Here is a 21,566-nt window from a genome sequence, read left to right on the forward strand (position 1 = left end):
TTTCTCAGATGGCAGAAGATGATAGTTATTTCTATATTGGTACAACAACTGGAGACATTCTTAAATTGAACCCCAGAACAAAACTATTGGCTGACACAGGTCCTGTCAAGGAAAAGTTCAGTCTGGTAAGTAGAACCTGTCTAACTCTGTTCCTCAATTCAACCCATAGAACATTTATGAAACAACAATGGGGCACTGGGCTAGGTGCTCAGGTTACAAGGACAAGCACAAAACAATCCCTTCAAGGAGTTTATATTCTGCTTCAGGGAATTACGAAAGGCACAGTAAATATAACATAAACATAAACTTTTATTAGTGAGGGAATTGGGTGGGGAGGAGCAAGTGGGTGAGGTCAGGTATAGGAGTTGCACTTGAGCTGATCCTAAAAAGGAGCTAAGGATTCTAGGAGGGGAAGGTGTGGTTCTAGGCTTAGGGGACTGCCTGGGTAAGTGACAAAGACTGGGAATAGGCCAGTTTTCCTGGAATTTAGAGGTCATAGGAGTAATGTATAATCAGCCTGGGGAGATAGGCTGGAGCAAGACTGCGCTTTAAATGTCAGAAAGTGGAATGTATATTTTATCCTAAAGTCAATAGAGAACCACTGGAACTCCTCGAGCAGTGAAGTGATAAAGTAGTCAGACCAGTTCTTTTGAAATATCAATTTGGCAGCTGTCGGGGGAGAAGGGATGGGAGAGGGAAGTACCCAGAAGTAGAGAGACCATTTAGGAAGTTATTACTGAGAAGTGATGAGGGCTTGAACTAAGGCAGTGGCCATGCAAATGGAGAGCAGGGGACAGATGGCAGAGATGTTATGGAAGTAAATAGACAAGACTTGACAATTGATTGGTTATAGGGGTAGGGGTGAGTGAAAGTGAAAGTCAAGGGTGGACTTCAGTGTTATAAATCTAGGCAGTTGGAGGAATGATGATACCCTCAGCAGAAAAAAAAGGAAGTTAGAAAGAGGGGTGGATTTAGAGAGAAAATTAATGAGTTTTGTTGCGGGCATATTGAGTTTGAGATGTTTCTGGGACATCTAGATGGAGGTGTCTGGCAGATAGAGGTGTGGTCCTGGAGCTCTAGGGAGAGATAAGGGCTGGATATGCAGATCTGGAAGGCTATTATCTGCATAGAGATGATAGTTGAACCTTGGCAAGTTGATGAGATCACCAAGAGGGAGGAGAAGCCTGTCCAGTTAATAAGCATCTATTAAGAGTTTACTATGTACCAGACACTGCTAAATGCTGAGGATACAAAGAAAGGTAACAATAGCCCTGCCCTTAGGGGTCTCACATTCTTTTGGGAGAGACATGTAAACAACTATGTACAAACACGTGTAAGTTGGGAGATAATCTCAGAAGTTCCAGGATAGAAACCTGAGATACACTCACACATGGGAGAGGGACATGGATGTTTTTCTATCAGAGAAGACTGAAAAGGAGCTGCCAGACAGGAGGCAAACCAAGGGAAGGAGGAATTAGGAAAGTCCTATGAGAAGAGAGTGAGGGGGAGGGGGGTGGAGAAAAGGTTTCAACATCCTGCAGTGTCAAATACTGCAGGGAAATGTTTAAAAAATGAAGTTTGAGAAAAGGACTTTGGACTTTGGCAAAAGAGAAATCATTTGGAGACTGAGGAGTTTCATTTAAATAGTAAGATAGGAAGTCAGATTACAAGAAGTTGAGAAGTCAGTAGAAAGACAGGTAGCATAGTCAATGAGTACAAATAGCTCTTCCTAGAAATTTTGCAAAGATTTCCCCTTCTAGTTGCTGTCTTTAATCAGAACATAAATAAGAGATCATGATGTTAATTCTGGAAAGGACCTGAAAGATCATTTAGTTCTACCCCCTAATTTTATAAGTTCATTTGCAGAAGTTGACTTACCTTGGAAAATACACATTTTCTGCTACCCTTTATCAAACTAGTCCTTGGTGCTTTATGTTACTCATTTTTTAGGGGAGACTCAGCCAGAGACATTTGAAAATGCCTTTGATGAAGGCCCCAAAACAAATTTCTGAGGAGCTTGGCTGTGTGGTGACATTGACCATCTTCATGATACATTCTAGTTGCTATGGAATCATAGTATTATATTCTTTGTCCTACAGAGAATATAAATAGTTTTTAATCGTGTCTCACAGGCAAGACTTTTTTGAGTTTGGCATCAGGTGAAATTATAAAAGGGCACAAATCACTAAGGAAAACAAGGTCTTGGAAGTAGTAAGATATGAACTAAATTGTTAATAGTTTCAACAGATTTAAACAAAATAGCATTAAGTTTATAATTCTGAAGGACTTGTTTAGTTATTTTGTTTCCTTATGACAGTGAGGCACTAGATACATGTTGAAAGATACCTCTCCAAAGTTCTTCTTTCCTAAAGAAAAGATGTCTTGCACTTTCCATCTCGTTGTGGCACTTCTAGAAACTGTGGAAATGGAGACATTTTGAGAGTTTGTGTCATTCCTGAGCTTTCAGCACTTGCATTTCTTAGTCACAATTCGGTATCACGTAAGCCAGAGGATCTTCACTGATGTCCTACTTGAAGGCTCAACATGGCATGGAGATAACTCATAGTTTTTGTAGATTATAACAGTACGGTACAAACTCTAGTAGGCTCTGACAAAGTGGAAAGGTTTCAAGTATGGTTCCAATGATTTCTCTTGTTGGAAGAGCAGCCTCCTAAATTTGGAGAGTCTTATTAAAAAAATTGCCTGCAGGGCTATGAATTTCTTGGACATAGTAACCTCTGATCTGCTTTTGTTGAGAGAGTACTTAAAACAGTGGAGTTACAGAACCTTGAAGTATTCAAGCCTAGGAAGAGGGATGTGGCTACAGAAGAGATTTTATCACTTGTCTTGACCCTCTGCATCTCTCTCCATCCAGGAAGTGTAGCTACACATTCCCTCCCTTTTTTTCTCCCTCCTCCCCAAGTACTGAAAAAGCCAACAGAATTCAATTTTAAGGAACGTAACAAGATGACAGAATCACCACAATATCTTCAAACATCATTAACATGGAAACTTTGGTTGATATAATGTAAAAAGGGGATAACTGCATTATTTGGAGGATTAAAAGAAAAATCATATAAATCAAATGATCCATAAACACTGTATTATTTTAAACAATAAGTACTTCTTCAGAGAGAAGTTGAAAAATTGTTCTACAGATTTCTTGGGATATGAAATACAGGATCCATACAAACTCTGGTAGCCATGGAGGAGGAGTTCCTGTCTTCAAATTCAATCCCAGAGTGATTCAAAAGAGGGTTGTGGGGCATTAAGATTAATTGAATCAATGAAGAGTGAGATGGTTAATACTGAAAGGCAAAAGAGGAAGAGATCTATCTAGGTTAAGGAGCAAGCTTTGAAGATAGGGGTGTAGAATGAGAGCACTAAAAGGGACAGAGATTGGGATAGTTTCAGGGCATCTAGAATAGTTGAAAAGACAAGAAATTAGGGGAAAGTTAGTATAGTTTCATTCATTAAATTGCAACCCAAAAGACATCTTCATTAAATAGTTTGTGTTAGCAACACTGCTGTGGGACCAAATTTGGAAGCAGCACTGATACACCCTTTTATAGCCACCAAGTCACAGGATTATAAAAGTAGTTTATTATGGGACACTGTAGTAAATTGAGTCCCACTCAATGTATGATTTTGCACAAGAGACAGGTATTTAATGACTATTTGCAAACATGAGCTTAAGGAAGTATGGTATAGGGGGAAGTATATTAGATTTGGAGTCAGAGGACTAGGGTTCAAATCATGATTATATTACATTCAGTAGAATGTAAACTCCTGAAGATCAAACGTAAGCTCCTTGAGGGTTTTTTGTTTGTTTGTTTTGTTTTGTCTTTTGTGGGGAGAAGTCTGGATCTATGATTTCATCAATATGGGGAACTCTTGATGTAGAAAATTATTCCATTGATGGAAACAGCAGCTTGTTTATTAACTCCAAATCCACAGACCTTTTCATTGCTTCCTATTCATTCTCTGCTTCTACCCACTAAAGCAGGTACTAAAGTATAAATTATGATATATCTGTATATGTGGTATATATAATAAATACATATATATTTATATATAGGTATACATATGTACTTTTTTTTCTCCATTTGATCTAAATCTATGATTTCACTGATGTACAGAATTCCCTGTGTGGAAATTCTATTCACCAGTACCGACCGGCAAATCTTTTAAAACTTACAAAGATTGCCATCAGCAAGAAGTGGTTTTTCCAGAGTCACAGCAAATATGTTTAAGAATCCAGATTTGAACCCAGATTTTTCTAATTCTAGTCATTTTGCCATGCTGCCTCCACCTTGTACATAACAGGTACCTAATGTTTGTTAAACTGAATTATTTACTGCCTGTGTGACCTTGAGAAAATCACTTAATCTTTCTGGGCCTCATCTATAAAATGAAGGAGTTAGACTAGATGATGTACAAGGCCCCTTCTGACTCAAATTCCTACTATAGTCAATTTTTCATCATATAAACATGTAAATCTACTTTCAATTGCGCCCAATGACTGACAGTATCGCTAAAAATGAAGACACACAAGTGTTACTCCAAAGAATATGGCATTAATAATAACTAATACCACCTACTATGTATCAGGCACTTTACAATGTTTATATTATCTTACTTGATCCCACAACAACCCTGGAAGGTAGGTGCTAATATTATCCCCATTTTACAGTTAAAGAAACTGAGTTTAAATGACATTCAGAGTTATATGACCAGCAAGTATCTGAGACCAGATTTAAACTCATGACTTCCTGACTCCAGACCCATTACTGTATCCACTGTACCACTTAAGATGCTGCCTAGTCTCCTAGTCAGTACCTGTGCTCAGTCTTTGTTGAGCACACCTTGACAGGATGCTTCCAGTTCCTGAGAGAGACAATAGAGAGCTGGCTGATTGTAGTTATACATGCCAGGGAAGAGTACTATAATTGCTTCATCTAATATGACATAAGAGAAAAGAGCCAAAGGGAAGAACAGAAATCTTGAGTATCCTTTTCTCCAGTCTACTAACTTCCTATTTATGACCATTCTTCTGGCTAGAGCTTTCTTAGCTTCCCCTGAGGGTTTGGAGGCAAAATCAGTACCACATGCATTCTAAAGTCTGAGCTACAAATGACAGTTTGGAAGATTGGCGCCTATTTTAAAGGAACAGATCGGTTTTAAAACAAAGAGGTTTAACCCCATTAACAACAAAAATGCTGCTTCTTTAATTCAATTATATGTGCCTTCTCCCTTTCTGAGACTGATTGTCACAACAGGAGCAGAAAATTGCAAGAGAGTGCATTTTAGATGTGTGTCTGTGTAGTTAAATATGTAATGGGGTGTCAATTGCTAATGACAGAATTGTCAAAGATAAGGATAGGCTTCTAATAGCTGAGAGAAAGAAATAGTTTCTTTCTATAACTATTAAATTGAATTCTCTCAGAGTATTATGCCTATGTGGTAGCTTAGTGGAGCCCTAGGCTTGGAATCATGAAGATTCATTTTCATGAATTCAAATTGGCCTCACACATGTAATAGCTGTGTGACCCTGAGCAAGTCACTTAACCCTGTTTGCCTCAGTTCCTCCTCTGTAAAATGAGCTGAAGAAGGAAATGGCAAACTACTCCACTATCTCTGCCAGAAAAACCAAAATGGGATCACAGAGTCAGACATGACTGATAAAAACTGAACAACAAACAACATTATGCCTAGATTGATGTCTTATTTGACTGCCCCTCAGTGCATTGTTTTTAATGATATTTTCATTAGGTTTCCTTCACACACCAGATTTTAAGACCTCTTAAGGCAGAGGTGGGGAACCTGTGGCCTCAAGGCCATATGTGGCCTTCTAGGTCCTCAAGTGTGGCCCTTTGACTGAATTCAAACTTCACAGAACAAACCCCCTTAATAAAAGGATTTTTTCTGTAAAACTTGGACTAAGTCAAAAGGCCACACCCAAGGATATATGTAACAAAGCCTATATATATCACATTAAAATATATACTCTATTAAGGCAAGGATCAGACTTTTTTTTTTAACCTTTGCTTCCCCAGGGCCCAACACACTACACTGCCTTCTGCTTTTAGGAGGCTAATAAATGCTTCTTGAATTGAACTAAATTTAATTAAATTACCAAACCTTCAACATGTCCCGGTCAACCTGGGGCACTCATTGGCAATGAAAGTGTGCACACAATGATAATGGTATTTTTATCTTAGGGAGTCACAACTATCAAGTGTCTGAAGATGGGAAGTGTGTTAGTAGGCTCTGGAGCAGGGGTGTTGGCTCTTTGTAAAAGCCCAACCTACAAACCAATCAAGTAAGTTTTTTTTTTTTGCCCAAATTCTGCTAAATTGGAGTGGTAAGATATGCTGGGCAGACAGACTGAAAACTGCTCCTGAGTAATATCAATCTGTTCTTATAAAGCTTTTGTTTAGTAAAGCAAATTAATCAGTTATTAGAATAAAACTTTTTCTTTAGTATCGGTCCCTTCCCCCCTTCCCCAAATGATCTCAGTTCCCCTTGAGCTCAGATCCACTGGTCCCTTGGAATTTGGTAACATCTGAGGGGCTTGGCACTCATGACCTAGGGTGAGCCTTTTCTCAGGAAAGGGGCTCAAATGGACTTAGAGTTAATGCTGGAGCAGCTTGAATGCAAAGGGCAGGGTTCTTTATATCTCTACCCCAGAGTTTTGGAGAAAATATTTACAATTGAGATTTATATCATATTCAAGGTCTTCCCTAAAAGGAGTTAATGGGTTTCCTCCTGGAAAGGGTACTAAATGGACTCTGTGTGTGTATGTGTGTATATACACACATATGTATATGTATGCAAACACACATATATGTATGTGTGTATATATGTAAATATGTAAATGTACATACAAACATAGACACACATATATATCTGATATAGAACAGGTATTTCTTTCCTCTACCATAAAAAATGCATAAAACATAAAAGACTCAGAAGTGAGTATTAACAATACTTAAAACATCCATCACCTATTATATTCTCTTGCGAGATAAAGAAAAATTTTGTAGGTCTGCTGAAGAGATGTTTCATATTCACCTTGGATCTGTACTATCTGAGAAACTCACAAAGTACAGAGCTTCTGGTTAGTCAGGTAAGGTTTGTTAGTCCTTTCAGTCCCTTCTAAAAGCTTTCACAGAAATCACCTTCTGCTAGTTAACTATTACATGACTCCTGAACTCATGAGGTAGCTGCCAAGGATAGTAACTTCCGTCCACCTTTCAGAATTGTTGTGAGATCACCTGTGGTTGGGGAGGAAACACAAAGCAAAAGAGGCAGCCAAGGATCTGAGGTCCATTTTCAGGCTCATCCTAGCAAGAAAATGTTCCCGGTACCTTGTGATTGTAGCTATCATAGCTTACGTCTTCTCCCTTTTAACCCGCTCCCCATCTCCAAGGGAGAGATAGTGTTGATTGAGGAAGAGGCCACACTGAAAGTCCACAAAGGGGATGGCTCTTCCTGCCTTAGTTGCTAGTCATCTTTGACATACCTCCAGTCATGGGGATACATAGATCATCCAGTAGCTGCTGGTCATGTATGTCTTTTCTCAAAGAGCCAGATTGGCTCACCAGAAGGGGCATGGTCACATGGTCAGCCTCATCCTTTCTATTACATTTATATCTACTTCGTATGTGTTCTCTATATACCTTTATATGTACTTGTTATGTTCCTGGATGGAGTGGAGGCTCTTGGAGAATATTTTCATTTTCTCTTTGTGTTCTCAATGCCTTGCACAGTGCCTGGTTCTTAATAAATGCGTGTTGATTGATTGATGGTACTGATGCTTATCTAATAATCTCAGAAGATTATTAGGAGAATTAGATGAGATCAGATTAAATACTAAAATTCATTCATGTGGACTCTACATAGTTTGGATTTCATAATAGAATCAGAATAATTCATAAATACAGAGGTGAAATTTACCTTAGCATATCATTTCCCCCTTATTGACAATACAAAGTAAATTATAATAAAATACTTTCTTATCAAACATACAGAGACATCCAAGATGGCTGGTAATAAAACTGACCTGGAAGAGTTGTTTATGCTCTCATTAATATGCCTGGCTTATCATGGAATAATTGGAAAGTATTTCTTAGTCAATCAGGTGCAGAGAAATGCAAATCTGAAGTTATTTCAGAGTGGTGGGTGGTGGGTGGGGAGAATTTAACTCAGCCATGAGAAAATAAGAATAATGATACCACTAGTGATAATTATTATTATATCATAATTATATTACACTTAAAAGTTTATAAATCACTTTACTTTCAGTGAGGGAAAGGAAGTAACAGAGACAAAAAAGTTGATGAAAGAGCAAGTTAGCAAATAAATACAATAATTTTTTATGCCATTTAATCTTCATGTCCTCAAACTTTTCAAAAATCTTATCTCTCTGCACTCAGCCGATGAAAATTGCAGTTTTTATTTTGGGGAGAGGGGGGATGGGATCAGCTTTCAAGTTAATTCTGCTTGTTAAGTAATCCAAAAGCAATTTCATATATTTTAAGCACTGACTCTCTAAGCCTAATTTCATCAACAGGTATTTTCCAGTGCCTCGTTTGTTTTTTTTTCAGAATTACCTCCACAAAGCCCTACTCCAATATCTTGCTGTGATGTGGAGGTTACCCTACATCCTTGTTTCACTTCTTAATCTTATTGGAAAGACTTCTAACAAATAATGCTTGCTAATGGTTTTGGGTAGATGCTTATCATTTTAAGGAAAAATCCATTTATACCTATGCTTTCAAATGTTTTTAATAGGAATAAATATTATATTTTAGCAAAAGCTTTTTCTGTATCTATTAGTAGAGTCATATGACTTTTGTTATTTTTCTTATTGATATAATTGATTATGTTAATAATTTTCCTTATGTTAAACAATCCCTGTATTCCTGGTTTAAATTCTACCAGTTGAACGGTAAGCTCTGAGAAATCTTATCATGCTGGAAAGGCTGGTCCTGGTCATGCTGGAAAGTATGGTCATGACAGTACATTGAGTCTGCTGCCTAAGGACCAGCCCAACCAGTCATGGAGAGATTCATTACAAGTAGGTTAGACACTAGGTTGCAATTTCTTCAGCCACTATAACCCAACTTTGAAAGCTTCTTTAATTTTTAGCCAAAACTGTTTCTTAAATGACTTCCTCATATTTTCAAGGCTCTCTTTGCTCTGGGAAAATATTTCATTTTCCTAAATAAAAAAAAGAGGTTTATTTTGCTCACCTAAAGTTAAGTAACACTAGCCTCTTTTTCTCTCTGTAGTGAACTTTAGTGGCTTCAAGGAGGTTAGTAGATTGTAAATTAGCATCAGCATATATTAAAGTATCAGCCACTGAGGTTTCCAGGTTGTTAAAATATAGAATAAAATAGGATGTTTAGTCTATTTAAAAAATTGCCAACAAGCTGTTTCTGACACACCAATTTATCATTTTGTGTCAAAATAATATAAATGAAGCTACAAATTATTCTTGTCTGTGAGAGTCCTTTCATGATTCTCTAAAAGCATATAGTTCCATTGCCCTATATCTTGTCCTAGTCAGCAGTTTTACTGTTATTTGTCAGTAATAAAAATCTGCTTTCATCATTTCTTACTCAGACTATTTGTTATATTTGTCCGACAGATGATCTCCCTGCATTCAGCCTGTCCCTCTTTTAGATCACTCTGAATAGCAACTTAACATTAATTTTTAAAAATTAACTGTACTTTAAAAAATTCTGAATTTAAATACCAAACGAGAACATTTCCATATATGTAGCAGAACACAAAAAAGGACTGTATGTGAAACTGTGAATCTCCATTTCATACTGCTTTACAGTACATTCCACATGTTATTTTTGAAACTGTCCTATTTGTCTGTGTTTCCTTCTGAACTTCCTTCTGTTCTTTTCTGTGCATTTAAAAAAGTATTTTGATAACTTTTTTTGTTATCACTATTGCAAATCTCCTCTCCTCCTCCCAACACAGATTAAAAACTGAGTGGAGACTAAAGAACCTAATCTTAAAGAATGAATGGGTTAAAGAAGAAAAATCATAGAAACAATAATTTCATTAAAGGGAATGACAATGACACAACATACCAAAACCTATGAGATACTGCAAAAGCAGTAATGAGAGGAAAATTTATATTTCTAAATTCTTATATTAATAAAATAGAGAAAGAGCAGACCAATGAATTGGAAATGTAATTTTTAAAAAAAACTAGAAAAAGAATAAATTACAAATTTGCAATTAAACACTAAACTGGAAATTCTAAAAATTAAAGGTGAGGTTAATAAAATTGAGTATAAGCAAACCATTGAATTAATAAATAAAACTGGGAGTTGGTTTTATGAAAATACCAATAAAATAGATAAACCATTGGTTAATAAAATTTAAAAAAGAGAGAGAAAAAAGAAAACGAAATCACAAGTATTAAAAATAAAGGGTGAATATACCACTAATAAAGATGAAATGAAAGCAATTATAAGGAATTATTTTTGCCCAATTATAGTCCAACAAATTTAACAATTTAAGTGAAATGGAAGAATATTTACAAAAATATAGACTGCCTAGATTAACAGAAAAGGAAATAGAATAACTTAATAAACCTATTTTAGAAAAAGAAATTGAACAGACCATAAATGAACTTCCTACAAAAAAAATCCTCAGAATCAGATGGATTTAGAAGTGATTTCTACCAAACATTTGAAGATCAATTAATTCCAATATTAAATAAATTATTTGCAATAATAGGCAAAGAAGGAATCCTACCAAACTCCTTTTATGAAACAAATATGGTACTAATACTTAAACTAGGAAGAACAAAAGCAGAGAAAGAAAATTGTAGATCAATTTCATTAATGAATACGGATGCAAAAGTCCTAAATAAAATACTAGCTAGGAGACTACAACAATATTTCACAAAGATTATACATTGTGGCCAAGTAGAATTTAAACCAGGAATACAGGGATGGTTTAATATAAGGGAAACTATTAACATAATCAATTATACCAATAAGAAAAATAACAAAAGTCATATGATTCTACTAATAGATACAGAAAAAACTTTTGCTAAAATATAACATTTATTCCTATTAAAAACATTTGAAAGCATAAATGGATTTTACCCTAATATGATAAGCATATACCCAAAACCATTAGCAAGCATTATTTGTTAGAAGCCTTTCCAATAAGATTACGAGTGAAACAAGGACATCCATTGTCATCAATATTATCCAATATTGTATTAGAAATGCTAGCAGTAGCAATGAGAGAAGAAAAAGAAATTGAAGGAATCAGAATGGGCAATGAGGTAATAAAACTTATCTGTTTTTGCAGACAATATTATGATATATTATATAAAATAAATGTAAAATAATTCTTATCCCAAAAGCTAAAATGTGAAGATTTTAGGTTTTGGGATAAGAATTAATTATTTGGTCAATATGTGTGCGTGTTTGTGTATATACATACAGTTTGTTTCTAATGGTAGCCTTCTCTAGGGTGGGGTGATGGGGGGAGGAAGAAAAAAGTGCACATCAGAGAACAAAAGAAAACTTAGAAGGAAGCACAGAAAAGCAGGGTAGCTTTGAAAGCCATTTGAAGTGTTTATTACATAATTCGTTTTTAAAAAGTTAAGTAGTATAAAATGGAAATTCATGGCTTTATATTGAATCCTCCTTATATGGTGTGCCGTACATGGAAATGTTCTTTTGTATTATATTTAAGTTCAAAATGAAAACTTAATTTTAAATACAAGTAGAAGGGACATTGTAGTTTTTGGGTGCCTGGGCTATCCCAGTCTGAGCACACAATGGGCCACGATGGTCACTGCTGCTCCTGGTGGATTTCTTTTTTTTTTTTTTTTAATGTGAAATTTGTCTAGTATTTTTATTTTTACCTAGTTACATGTAAAAACAGTTTTTAACATTTGTTTTCAAAACTTTGAGTTTCAAATTCTCTCCCTTCCTCTCTCCCCCACCCCCTCTTTGAGAAGGCAAGCATTTCTATATGTTATACATGTGTAGTCATGCAAAACACTTCCATAATATTTATGTTGTGAAAGATTAGCTGTATTTCCCTCCATCCTATTCCCATTTATTCTTTTCTCTCTCTCCTTTCACCCTGTCCTTCCTCAGAAGTGTTTTGCTTCTGACTACCTCCTCCCCCAATCTGTCCTCCCCTCTATTACACCCTCTATCTTCTCTTATCCCTTTCCCCTCTGCTTTCCTGTAGGGTATTCTATACCCAATTAAGTGTGTATGTTATTCCCTCTTTGAGCCAATTCTAATGAGAGTAAGGTTCACTCACTCCCTCTCACCTCCCCCTTCTTCCCCTCCACTGCAAAAGCTTTTCCTTGCCTCATTTAAGTGAGATAACTTACCCCATTCTACCTCTCCCTTTCTCTTTCTCCCATTCCTCTCTCACCTCTTAAATTTTTTAGATATCATACCTTCATATTCAATTCACACCTGTGCCTTCTTTCTACATATATATGTATATATATGTGTATATATGTGTGTGTTTATGTATGTATGTGTGTGCACAGATATTCCTTCTAACTACCCTAATAATGAGAAAGATTTCTAGGAATGTAAACAGTTTAACTTTAATAAGTCCCTTATGATTTCTCTTTCTTGTTTACCTTTTTATGCTTGAGTCCTGTATTTGAAAGTCAAATTTTCTATTCAGCTCTGGTCTTTTGTCAAGAATGCTTGAAATTCCTCTATCTCATTGAATGTCCATTTTTCCCCCTCATAGATTATACTCAGTTTTGTTGGGTAGGTGATTATTTGTTGTAATCCTAGCTCCTTTGCCCTCTGCAATATCATATTCTAAACCCTCCAATCCTGTAATGTAGACGCTGCTAAATCTTGTATTATTCTGATTGTGGCTCCATGATACTTGAATTATTTCTTTAGGCCTGCTTGCAATATTTTCTCCTTGACTTGGGAACTCTGGAATTTGTGTATAACATTCCTAGCAGTTTTCCTTTTGGGATCTCTTTCAGAAGATGATTGGTTGATTCTTTCAATTTCTATTTCACCCTCTGTTTCTAGAATATCAGGGCAATTTTCCTTGATTTCTTAAAAGATGATATCTAGCCTTTTTTTGATCATAGCTTTCAGGTAGTCCAATAATTTTAAAATTTATCTCTCCCGGAACTATTTTCCAGGTCAGTTGTTTTTCCAGTGAGATATTTCATATTGTCTTCTATTTTTTTTCTTTTTTTTGTTTTTTTTTATAGTTTCTTGATTTCTCATAGAGTCATTAGCTTTCATTTGCTCCATTCTAATTATTAGGAGTTATTTTCTTCAGTGAGCTTTTGGACCTCCTTTTCCATTTGATCAGTTCTGCTTCTTAACTCATTCTTCTCCTCACTGGCTTTTTGGACTTCTTTTACCATTTGGTCTTGTCTGTTTTTTAAGATGTTATTTTTTCAGCATTTTTTTTTGTGTCTTGTTTACTTATTTTTCATGATTTTTTTGTATCACTCTCATTTCTCATCCCAATTTTTCCTCTACTTCTCTTACCTGATTTTCAAAATCCTTTTGGAGCTCTTCCATGGCCTGAGACCAATTCATATCTTTGTTGAAGACTATGGGTGTAGGAGCTTTGATTTTGTTGTCTTCTTCTGAGTGTATGTTTTGTTCCTTGTCACCAAAGCAAGTTTCTATAGTCAGAGGTTTTTTTCTATTATTTGCTCATTTCCCCAGCTCATTACTTGACTTTTTAATTCTTTGTTAAGGTAGGACTCTGCTTCCAGGGTGGAGGGCAAACTGTCCTATGCTTCAGGGGTTTTGTGCAGCTGTTTTCAGTGATGCATCTAGGGACCTATAAGTTTTCAGTTCTTCCAAAGTGGTATGATCCAAGGAGAGGTGTTTACTCCTCCCCTGGCCTGTGCTCTGGTCTGTGAGCAATGACAACATTCTTTTTCTGCCCTGGAACTGTGAGGAGGGTCGCCCCCTCCACTGCTACTGCAAGCTGTGCTGTGCTAGTGCTCCTCCTCACCCTGGAACTGCCACCTAAGACTGCAACTGCATCCAAGTATGGGCAAAGCAACAATCCTGCCTCAGTGTCAACAAAAAGACCCCTGTAATCTCCTTCTGATCAGTCGTTTGATCCCCTTACTTTCTGTTTGCCGAAAGCTCTAGAAGCAGCTGCTGCCACTGCTGATTCAGTCACTCCCAAGGCCTGCTCCTGGTTTGCTGGGATTGGGGCTGTGCTCCTCTCTCACCCAGGTCTGACAGACCTTTCTTGCTGACCTTCTAAGTTGTCTTTGGCATCTACGGGCTGAGAAGTCTGGAAACTGCCACTGCTGCCAGTGATTCAGTTGCCCTGAGACCTGCTCTGGGTTTGCTGGGGCCCCAGTCTGTGCTGGCATGGCCTGTGCTGGAGTGCATTCCTCTCTCACCCTGGTGCAAAAGACCTTTCCCTGCTGACCTTCCGGGTTGTCTTGGGCTGGAAATTTATTTTACTCCACCACCTTAGCTCCACCCCTGCCTTTATTCTGCCATCTTGGCTCTGCCTCTGCTCCTCTGGATTTCAAGGTCCCATTTGTGCTTTTCTCACCATCTAGGGATCTTTCTGCCCTCCAAGCTGTTATTTGACTCTGGCCAGTCTCTGTTCATGCTGGGAATTTAACAACAACAACAACATCTAACATTTATAGGGTACACCTGCCCATTTGCTTGAAGTGGCACTGGCTTGGCCAGCAGCCCCCTTCCCTAGTCTCTTGGCTTGTTTGGTTCACTTTCTGTGTAGTTCTTAGTTGGAAGAAGTCACTTCCTGAGGTTTCTCAATGGATTTCTTGAATTTCATTCTGGTTGAGCGTTTGGTTTTGGGGTGAGTAGTAGGTAGGCGGGAGCTAGGGAAGGGGTCCTGCCTCTGTTCCGGCAGCTGTCTTAATAATGCTTTCATCATATCAGTCTACTGTTTAAGAATTTTTGCTAGCTCCTCACCCAGGAATCAGGTACCTAGGACTCCACCTTACTCTTCCTTATCCTCTTGTTCTCCCACTGTTGCTCAATGCATACTTTTCTGATAGACTTTTCTAGCTAGATTGGCACAGTGGCTAGAGCACTGAGCCTGGAGTCAGGAAGAGTCAAGTTCAAATCTGCCCATAGACATGTACCAGCTGTATGACCCTGGGCAAGTCACTTAAGCACTGTCTGCCTCAGTGTCTTCAACTATAAAATGAGGATCATAACAGCACCTACCTCCCAGGGTTGTTGTGAGAATCAAATGAGATAATGATTGTAAAGTGCTCAGCACAGTGCCTGGTACATAGTAGGAGCTTAATAAATGCTTTGTTCTCTCCCCCACCCCACGCACCCCTGACTCTCTGGTAAGGCCAGGCTTGTTTCCTTCCCTTCCCTGACCTTAAGTCAATAATATTCTGTCTCTAAATCTCATGGCCTTCAATGTTGTCTGTCAACTACAGTATAAGAACTATAACATATTTTTATGTTCTCCTTCCTTGCCAAATATCTAGCAAATGGTTAATACTATGCTTGCTGAAGTGGATCATATCTATACAAGCCATTACTTTTTTTTTTTTTAGGAAAATTCAGTTACAAGGCGGAGTCACCTCTATTGCACTTCGAGGTCAAGGGCACCAGTTCTTTGCTGGAACAGAAGCAGCTCACATTTATTGCCTCAGTTACACTGATTTTAAAGAAGAACTCATTGCTACCTGTCACAGTGGTGCTGTCCAAGACATTGTTTTCCCATAGTAAGTAAGGAGGGGGGAAAACATTTTTTTACCCCTTAAATTCAATCAGAAGGTGGGAATTTGATATATACCATTTGGATATTATTTTATTCCCCTGAAAAAAAATCCCTAAATTCTTTCCTGAAATTTTGGTATGTATAGAGTCAAAAATTGTGGGGTTGAGGCAGGTGTAGAGTCTGTCCTCTGTGGCAGGTAGTATAGCAATGCCAATTCACTGGGGATTTTAAGGGTCTTTTGTGACCATGCCTCCAAATCCAGTAGTCTTTACATTGTGTGACACTGAGTCATGCGTAGCACTCTAAAGCATGTTGCAGCGGAAAGACTGATGGATTCAGAGTGAGAAGAACTGGGCTTGAGTCCTGGATACTCCACTTACTGATTATGTGACTTTTAGCAGGTCATTTTACCTCTGAACCTCAGTTTCCTCATTTGTTAAATGATGATTATTACAGTTGCAACGCCTATATCACAGGATTAAACGAGATAATGTGTATAAAGTATTTTGTAAACCGTAGGGCCCTATACAAATATAAGCTATGATTTTAATAATTTATATTATTTTATTATATTATAATAATTTAACAATAAAATTCACATAGAGTGGAATTCACCAAAATAGAATGTTCGTTCCAATCAGAGCAGAACAGAGCAACGTCTGACCCATTTAAGCATGAGTTTATTCATCCTTTTTAGATTTTTTTTCATTAGAAGATACGCTAAGGTAGCTGGGTGATCCTCAGCGGAGCAATGATTTCCTGTGTTATGAATAGCTGACTATAACAGAACGCTCCTAGTTATTCTTCATTGTCTTTCACACCTCTCCTGTCTCTCATTGCTTTTCTCTGCCTGCAACCACCACTCTTAGTTAATATTGTTGTTGACGTTCCCTTCACTGTTTATTTTATGTTGCTTCTCCAAGAAGACTTGTGTTCTTCATTTTTATTAAGTTAATAGATGATGAAACTTCTAGCCGTTGTTCCTTTGCTGCGCCTAAAATATCTGTTCAACTCTGGAGAAAAGGTTGTTTTTAAAAGTTACTTGGTTAAAAAAAAGTTACTCAATATAACCGGCCCCCTTGTTATTGTGCATTTGTGAGGGTCGTGTATTTATTAAAACCTCAGGATGACGTGCAGCGGGGATTATGTCTCTTCCATAGTCTTTCAAGGGGCGAAAAAGCATAAACAGATTATCATCGAGGCAAGAGAGTCTGAATGAGGCATATTACAAGGTTTGAATTTTCATTGCTGGTTAAATGTTGAGCATCTCTAATATGCTAAGTGTTGAACAGGTAGCAGCCCAAATATGTACGGTTGTTTGAAGGTAAGCTTTTTAAAACAGTTCAATACGCTGTGGGATTACCTTTGTGTAGCGTTTAATAAGACATTCCAGAAAGTTCTAAGATTTCAAAACACTACATAAGTACCTCAGGCTAAAGTAGTAAGTAGCTATGTTTGCAAAGGTGAGGTTGGAGAAAGGATGCCTACATTCGGTGTATGTTGTAAGTACTTGTTGACCACAAATGTTCCTTCCAATTCTAAAATTCTATGATTCTTCTAATATTGCTAGTGCTTATATTCACCTCAAGAACAGCATGATTGTCCCCATTCTCAAAATCAGGATCTCATAACAATTATACATTGATTTTTGACCATTTAGATTAATGAAGACATTATCCTACTAAAGGAAACATTCTATTTGGACATTGTCTAGGTACTTTTAACTATGTGGCATGTCTATATTTCTTTGGTCATTTCAGAACAAAATCAGTAATTTAACTAGAATGCAAAAGCACAGAATAAGATAGGGGGATTAGAATTCCATGAAAGTTGTGTGTTCCCATGTAACAAATAGAGAGTCACAGAACCAAAGAGTCGAAAGGAACCTTATAGATCATCTTGTTGACCTTCCAAACCATTCTTACCTCTTTGATTCCCTAACAGATAGTCATCCAACCTATGACTGAATAATTCCAGTGACCCAATTGCTCATTTCTTTGTGAGACACACATTCCATATGCAAAGTTAATTACATGAAGCCAAAATCTGCCTCTATTCAACTTGTAACACTAATTTGTAAAATTAATCTTTCCTTCTGGAACAATGTAGAACAGGTCAAACCCCAATTACACATAATAACCCCTCAGTTCAATTCTACAAGCATTTAAGCGTCTTGATATAGGCACTGTGCTAAGTACTGGAGATACAGTGACAAAACTGAAATAGTCCCTTCCTGCAACAAGCTTATATTCTACTTAGGGGAAACATATGTACAGATTAAACAAATGGATTCAATCATCGTCTCCATGCAGATTTCAAGATCTACATTTCTAGTAAGTCCTAGTTTCTTTCTTGAGCAAGTTTTTATCATCTTTTTAGATATTTCAGACTCTGAATGTCTGGATGTCCAAACTCTGGATATCTCAAACTCAATGTCTGAAACACAACTCATCATCTTACTCCCCAAACACTCTCCTCTTACAATATCCTTATTACTCTTGAGGGTACCATCACCCTCCTATTCACCCAGGCTCAATCTCAGTGCCATTCTCTATGTCTCTCACCCCACATATCTAATCTATTGAAAAAATCTTATGAGTCTCTCTCTACTTTCATAACTACCACCCTAATTCAGGGCCCTCATCACTCTTGCCTGGCCTATTGCAATAGCCTTCTAATTAGTCTGTTTACTACAAGTGTCTCCCCACTTCAGACCAAGGCATCATAAGATTAGAAGCAAGGGTTCTCACTTTAAATAATAGGAAAAAAGGTTCATCAAACTGCAGGCTGCTGAGTGTGACATAATTCTATCATTCCAGCAAAATTCTAAATTATATCATGAAACACTCTCTGAGCAATGAGAAAATAAAGTGATGATCACAATAAGCCAGCATGGATTTGTTAAGAGTAAGTCATGCTAATATTGTAATAATGATCAACTGTGAAAGACTCTTCATCTGATTAATACAATGATCCAAGACAATTCCAAAGGACCTCATGATGAAAACTGATGAACTCTGAGTGCAAATTGAAGCATACTTTTTTCACTTTCTTTATTTTCCTTGCTTTTTTTCATCATCATCATCATTAGGCTTTCAACATAGCTAATATGGAGATATATTTTGCATGATTTCATATATATAATGGTCATCACATTACTAGCTTCTCAACGAGTGGGGGAAGGGTGGGAAGGAGGGAGAAAATTTGGAATTCAAAATGTTTTTAAATGAATTAAAGAAAAAAGAATAAGTCATACCAGACTTTATGATAGGGTCACTTGACTGGTAGATAAGAGAAATGTCAAAGATATAATATATGTGGATTTTAACAAGATATATAACTGCTTTTCTTGATATCCTTGTGAACAGGTGGTGAAATTTAGTTTGAATGATAATATAGTTAGCTGTGTTCATAGCTGCTTCAACAACTATACCCCCAAAATATTGATTAATGTATGGTTATCAACTTGGAGGGATATTTCAGGTGACATGCCAAAGGTCATGTGGTTATGTCCTATATCCTATTCAGCACTTTTATTAGGGTCTTGAGGCAGGTAGGTGGTGCAGTGGAGAGCCACCAGGCCCAGAATCAAAAAGACCTGAGTTACAGTTTGGCCTCAGCCACTCACTAGCTGCGTGACCCTGGGCAAGCCACTTAATCCTGTCTGCCTCAATTTCCTCATCTGTAAAATGAGCTGGAGAAGGAACTAGCAAACCACTCCAGTATCTTTACCAAGAAAACTCCAAATGAGGTTATGAAGAATTGGACACAACCAAAATGACTACACAACGACAACATGATGCTATGTCTGTCAAATTTCCATGAAGCAAAGTTAGGAAGGAAAGAAAGCAAGTACACTGAATGAGTGAATTGAGACTCAAAGATATGGTCAGATAAAAATTATGGGCCAAATCTAATGAGATGACATTTAAGAAGGTTAAAAAAAATAAACGAATGTAGGACTTGATGTCCAAATCTTGCATTTATTTGAGATTTTAAAAAATTACATGTAGCATAAGTACAGGATATCAGAAAACTGACTTAATAGTATTTCATGTGGAAAATATCTGATGTTTATCAGACTGTAATGTCAACATGAGTTACTAAAAAGTTCTTGTAGTCTTTGGCAGCATTAATAGAATGAGGAAGGTAGCATTCCCACTGTCATTCATTCTCACCAACCCACACCTGGGCTATTGTGGTTGGGTTCTAGGGCACCATATTTTAGAAACAAAACTGACAAACATCTAGAAGAGAGCAACCAGTATGGGGGAGGAAGTCTGATAACTATGTTATAAGGACTTATAAAGACTTGAGTTAGGAACGCCTGGAATCAGGAAGAAGTAAGTTCAAATCCAACCAGTATCTGAGTTGTATGTCCTTGGGCAAGTCATTTAACCCATTTGCCTCATTTTCCTCAACAGTAAAAGGGAGATAATAGCAGCACCTCCCTCACAGGGTTATGAGATAAGATTTGTCGAGGATTTATCACAGTGCTTGGCACATAGGAGATGCCATGTAAATGCTTATTCCTCTGCCTTCCTCTTGTCTCTTCTGGAGTAGCGACTGAGGAAGTTAGAGGTATGTCTGGTAAAGATCTAGAGGGAGAGGGGAGACATGGGAGCTCTCCTCAGATACACGGTGAGCATCTCCCACATCAGTCCCTTTCCTTCCACTCACATGGCTGCTGTCCTACATCAGCTGGCCTGTTGCCATGGCATTCAAACTGTTCTCCCCTCATCCAGCATGTTGGATGTGAGTTTTGTGTGGACGGATCATGTCTTTTTTTAACTTTTGAAATCTACCTCAGCACAGCACCTGTAACAATACCTAATAAGTGTTTGTTGTAAGCCTACTTGGCCATTCATATTGTGAACAGACTAAATTTCCTATGACATTTCAATCTTTGCTTGTATATCAGTTGACAAGTATTTAGTGTGAACCTAGCTACACTGTACAAGGCACTAAGAATATAAATATAACAAATGGAATAATTCCTGTTCACAAGGAGCTTGTATCTAATTAGGAAAACATCAAGGACATAAATAGGTATATGTGACATATATATTTATGTAGAATAAATATAGATAATATGCATAATAAATATAATGGGTATAATAAAAATAATAAATATAAAGAGAATACAAATAAATGTAAAGTAACTAAATACAAAGTAGTAAGAAGTAGCACACAATGGGGGAGGGGGGAAGTATTTAATTGAAACTTTAGTACACCTGGCTTCTAATCCCAAGTCATTATCTAAACATCTGTGTGATTTTGGGCAAATCACACACAATCATCTTTGAAGTCTTCTCATTCTATGTTTTTCACGTCCCTATCTACTCCAATTCAGGCCCTTATTACTTCTCATCTAAAATTGCAATCATTTCATTATTGGTTGCCATGCTTCCAGGCTCTCCCCTCTTCAATCAATTCTCCATACAGTTGCCAAATCAGTATTCCGAAATTACTGGCTGGACCATGTTATTCCCTTGCTCAAGCTTCTGTGGTTCCCTACTGCCTCTTAAATAAAAACAAAAATTCTTCTGTTTGGCATATAAAGTCCTTCATATTCATGTACCAAACTATCTCTCTGGGCTGATCTCACACAAACACTCTACATTCCAGCAAAATAGACTACTGTACTTAGTATTCCCTGTACACACAACATTCCATCACTTATCTCGGTACATTTGCACAGGTTGTTCCCCGAAGCTGGAAGGCTCTCCCTTCCTCAATTCCAACATTTGGAATCCCTAGGTACCTTTAAGTCTCAATTCAAGGGACACTTCCAATAACAGACCTTTCCTGATTCCCCAAGC

The 21,566-nt window shown here is 37.2% G+C and overlaps 1 protein-coding gene across 2 annotated transcripts in view; it reads left to right on the forward strand.

The window, feature by feature from the left end:
• The window catches only part of CFAP52 (cilia and flagella associated protein 52), a 75,052-nt gene that overhangs the window by 34,153 nt on the left and 19,333 nt on the right, over positions 1–21,566 (forward strand). For both annotated transcript variants that reach the window (XM_036768839.1, XM_036768840.1), the window contains exons 6-8: positions 9–125; positions 6,222–6,322; positions 15,578–15,748. In XM_036768839.1, the coding sequence (XP_036624734.1) occupies positions 9–125; positions 6,222–6,322; positions 15,578–15,748 (389 nt within the window). The remainder of the gene's footprint in view (positions 1–8; positions 126–6,221; positions 6,323–15,577; positions 15,749–21,566) is intronic.

The sequence above is a fragment of the Trichosurus vulpecula genome, chromosome 7, assembly GCF_011100635.1.
Source record: "Trichosurus vulpecula isolate mTriVul1 chromosome 7, mTriVul1.pri, whole genome shotgun sequence".
NCBI classification, from domain to species: domain Eukaryota; kingdom Metazoa; phylum Chordata; class Mammalia; order Diprotodontia; family Phalangeridae; genus Trichosurus; species Trichosurus vulpecula.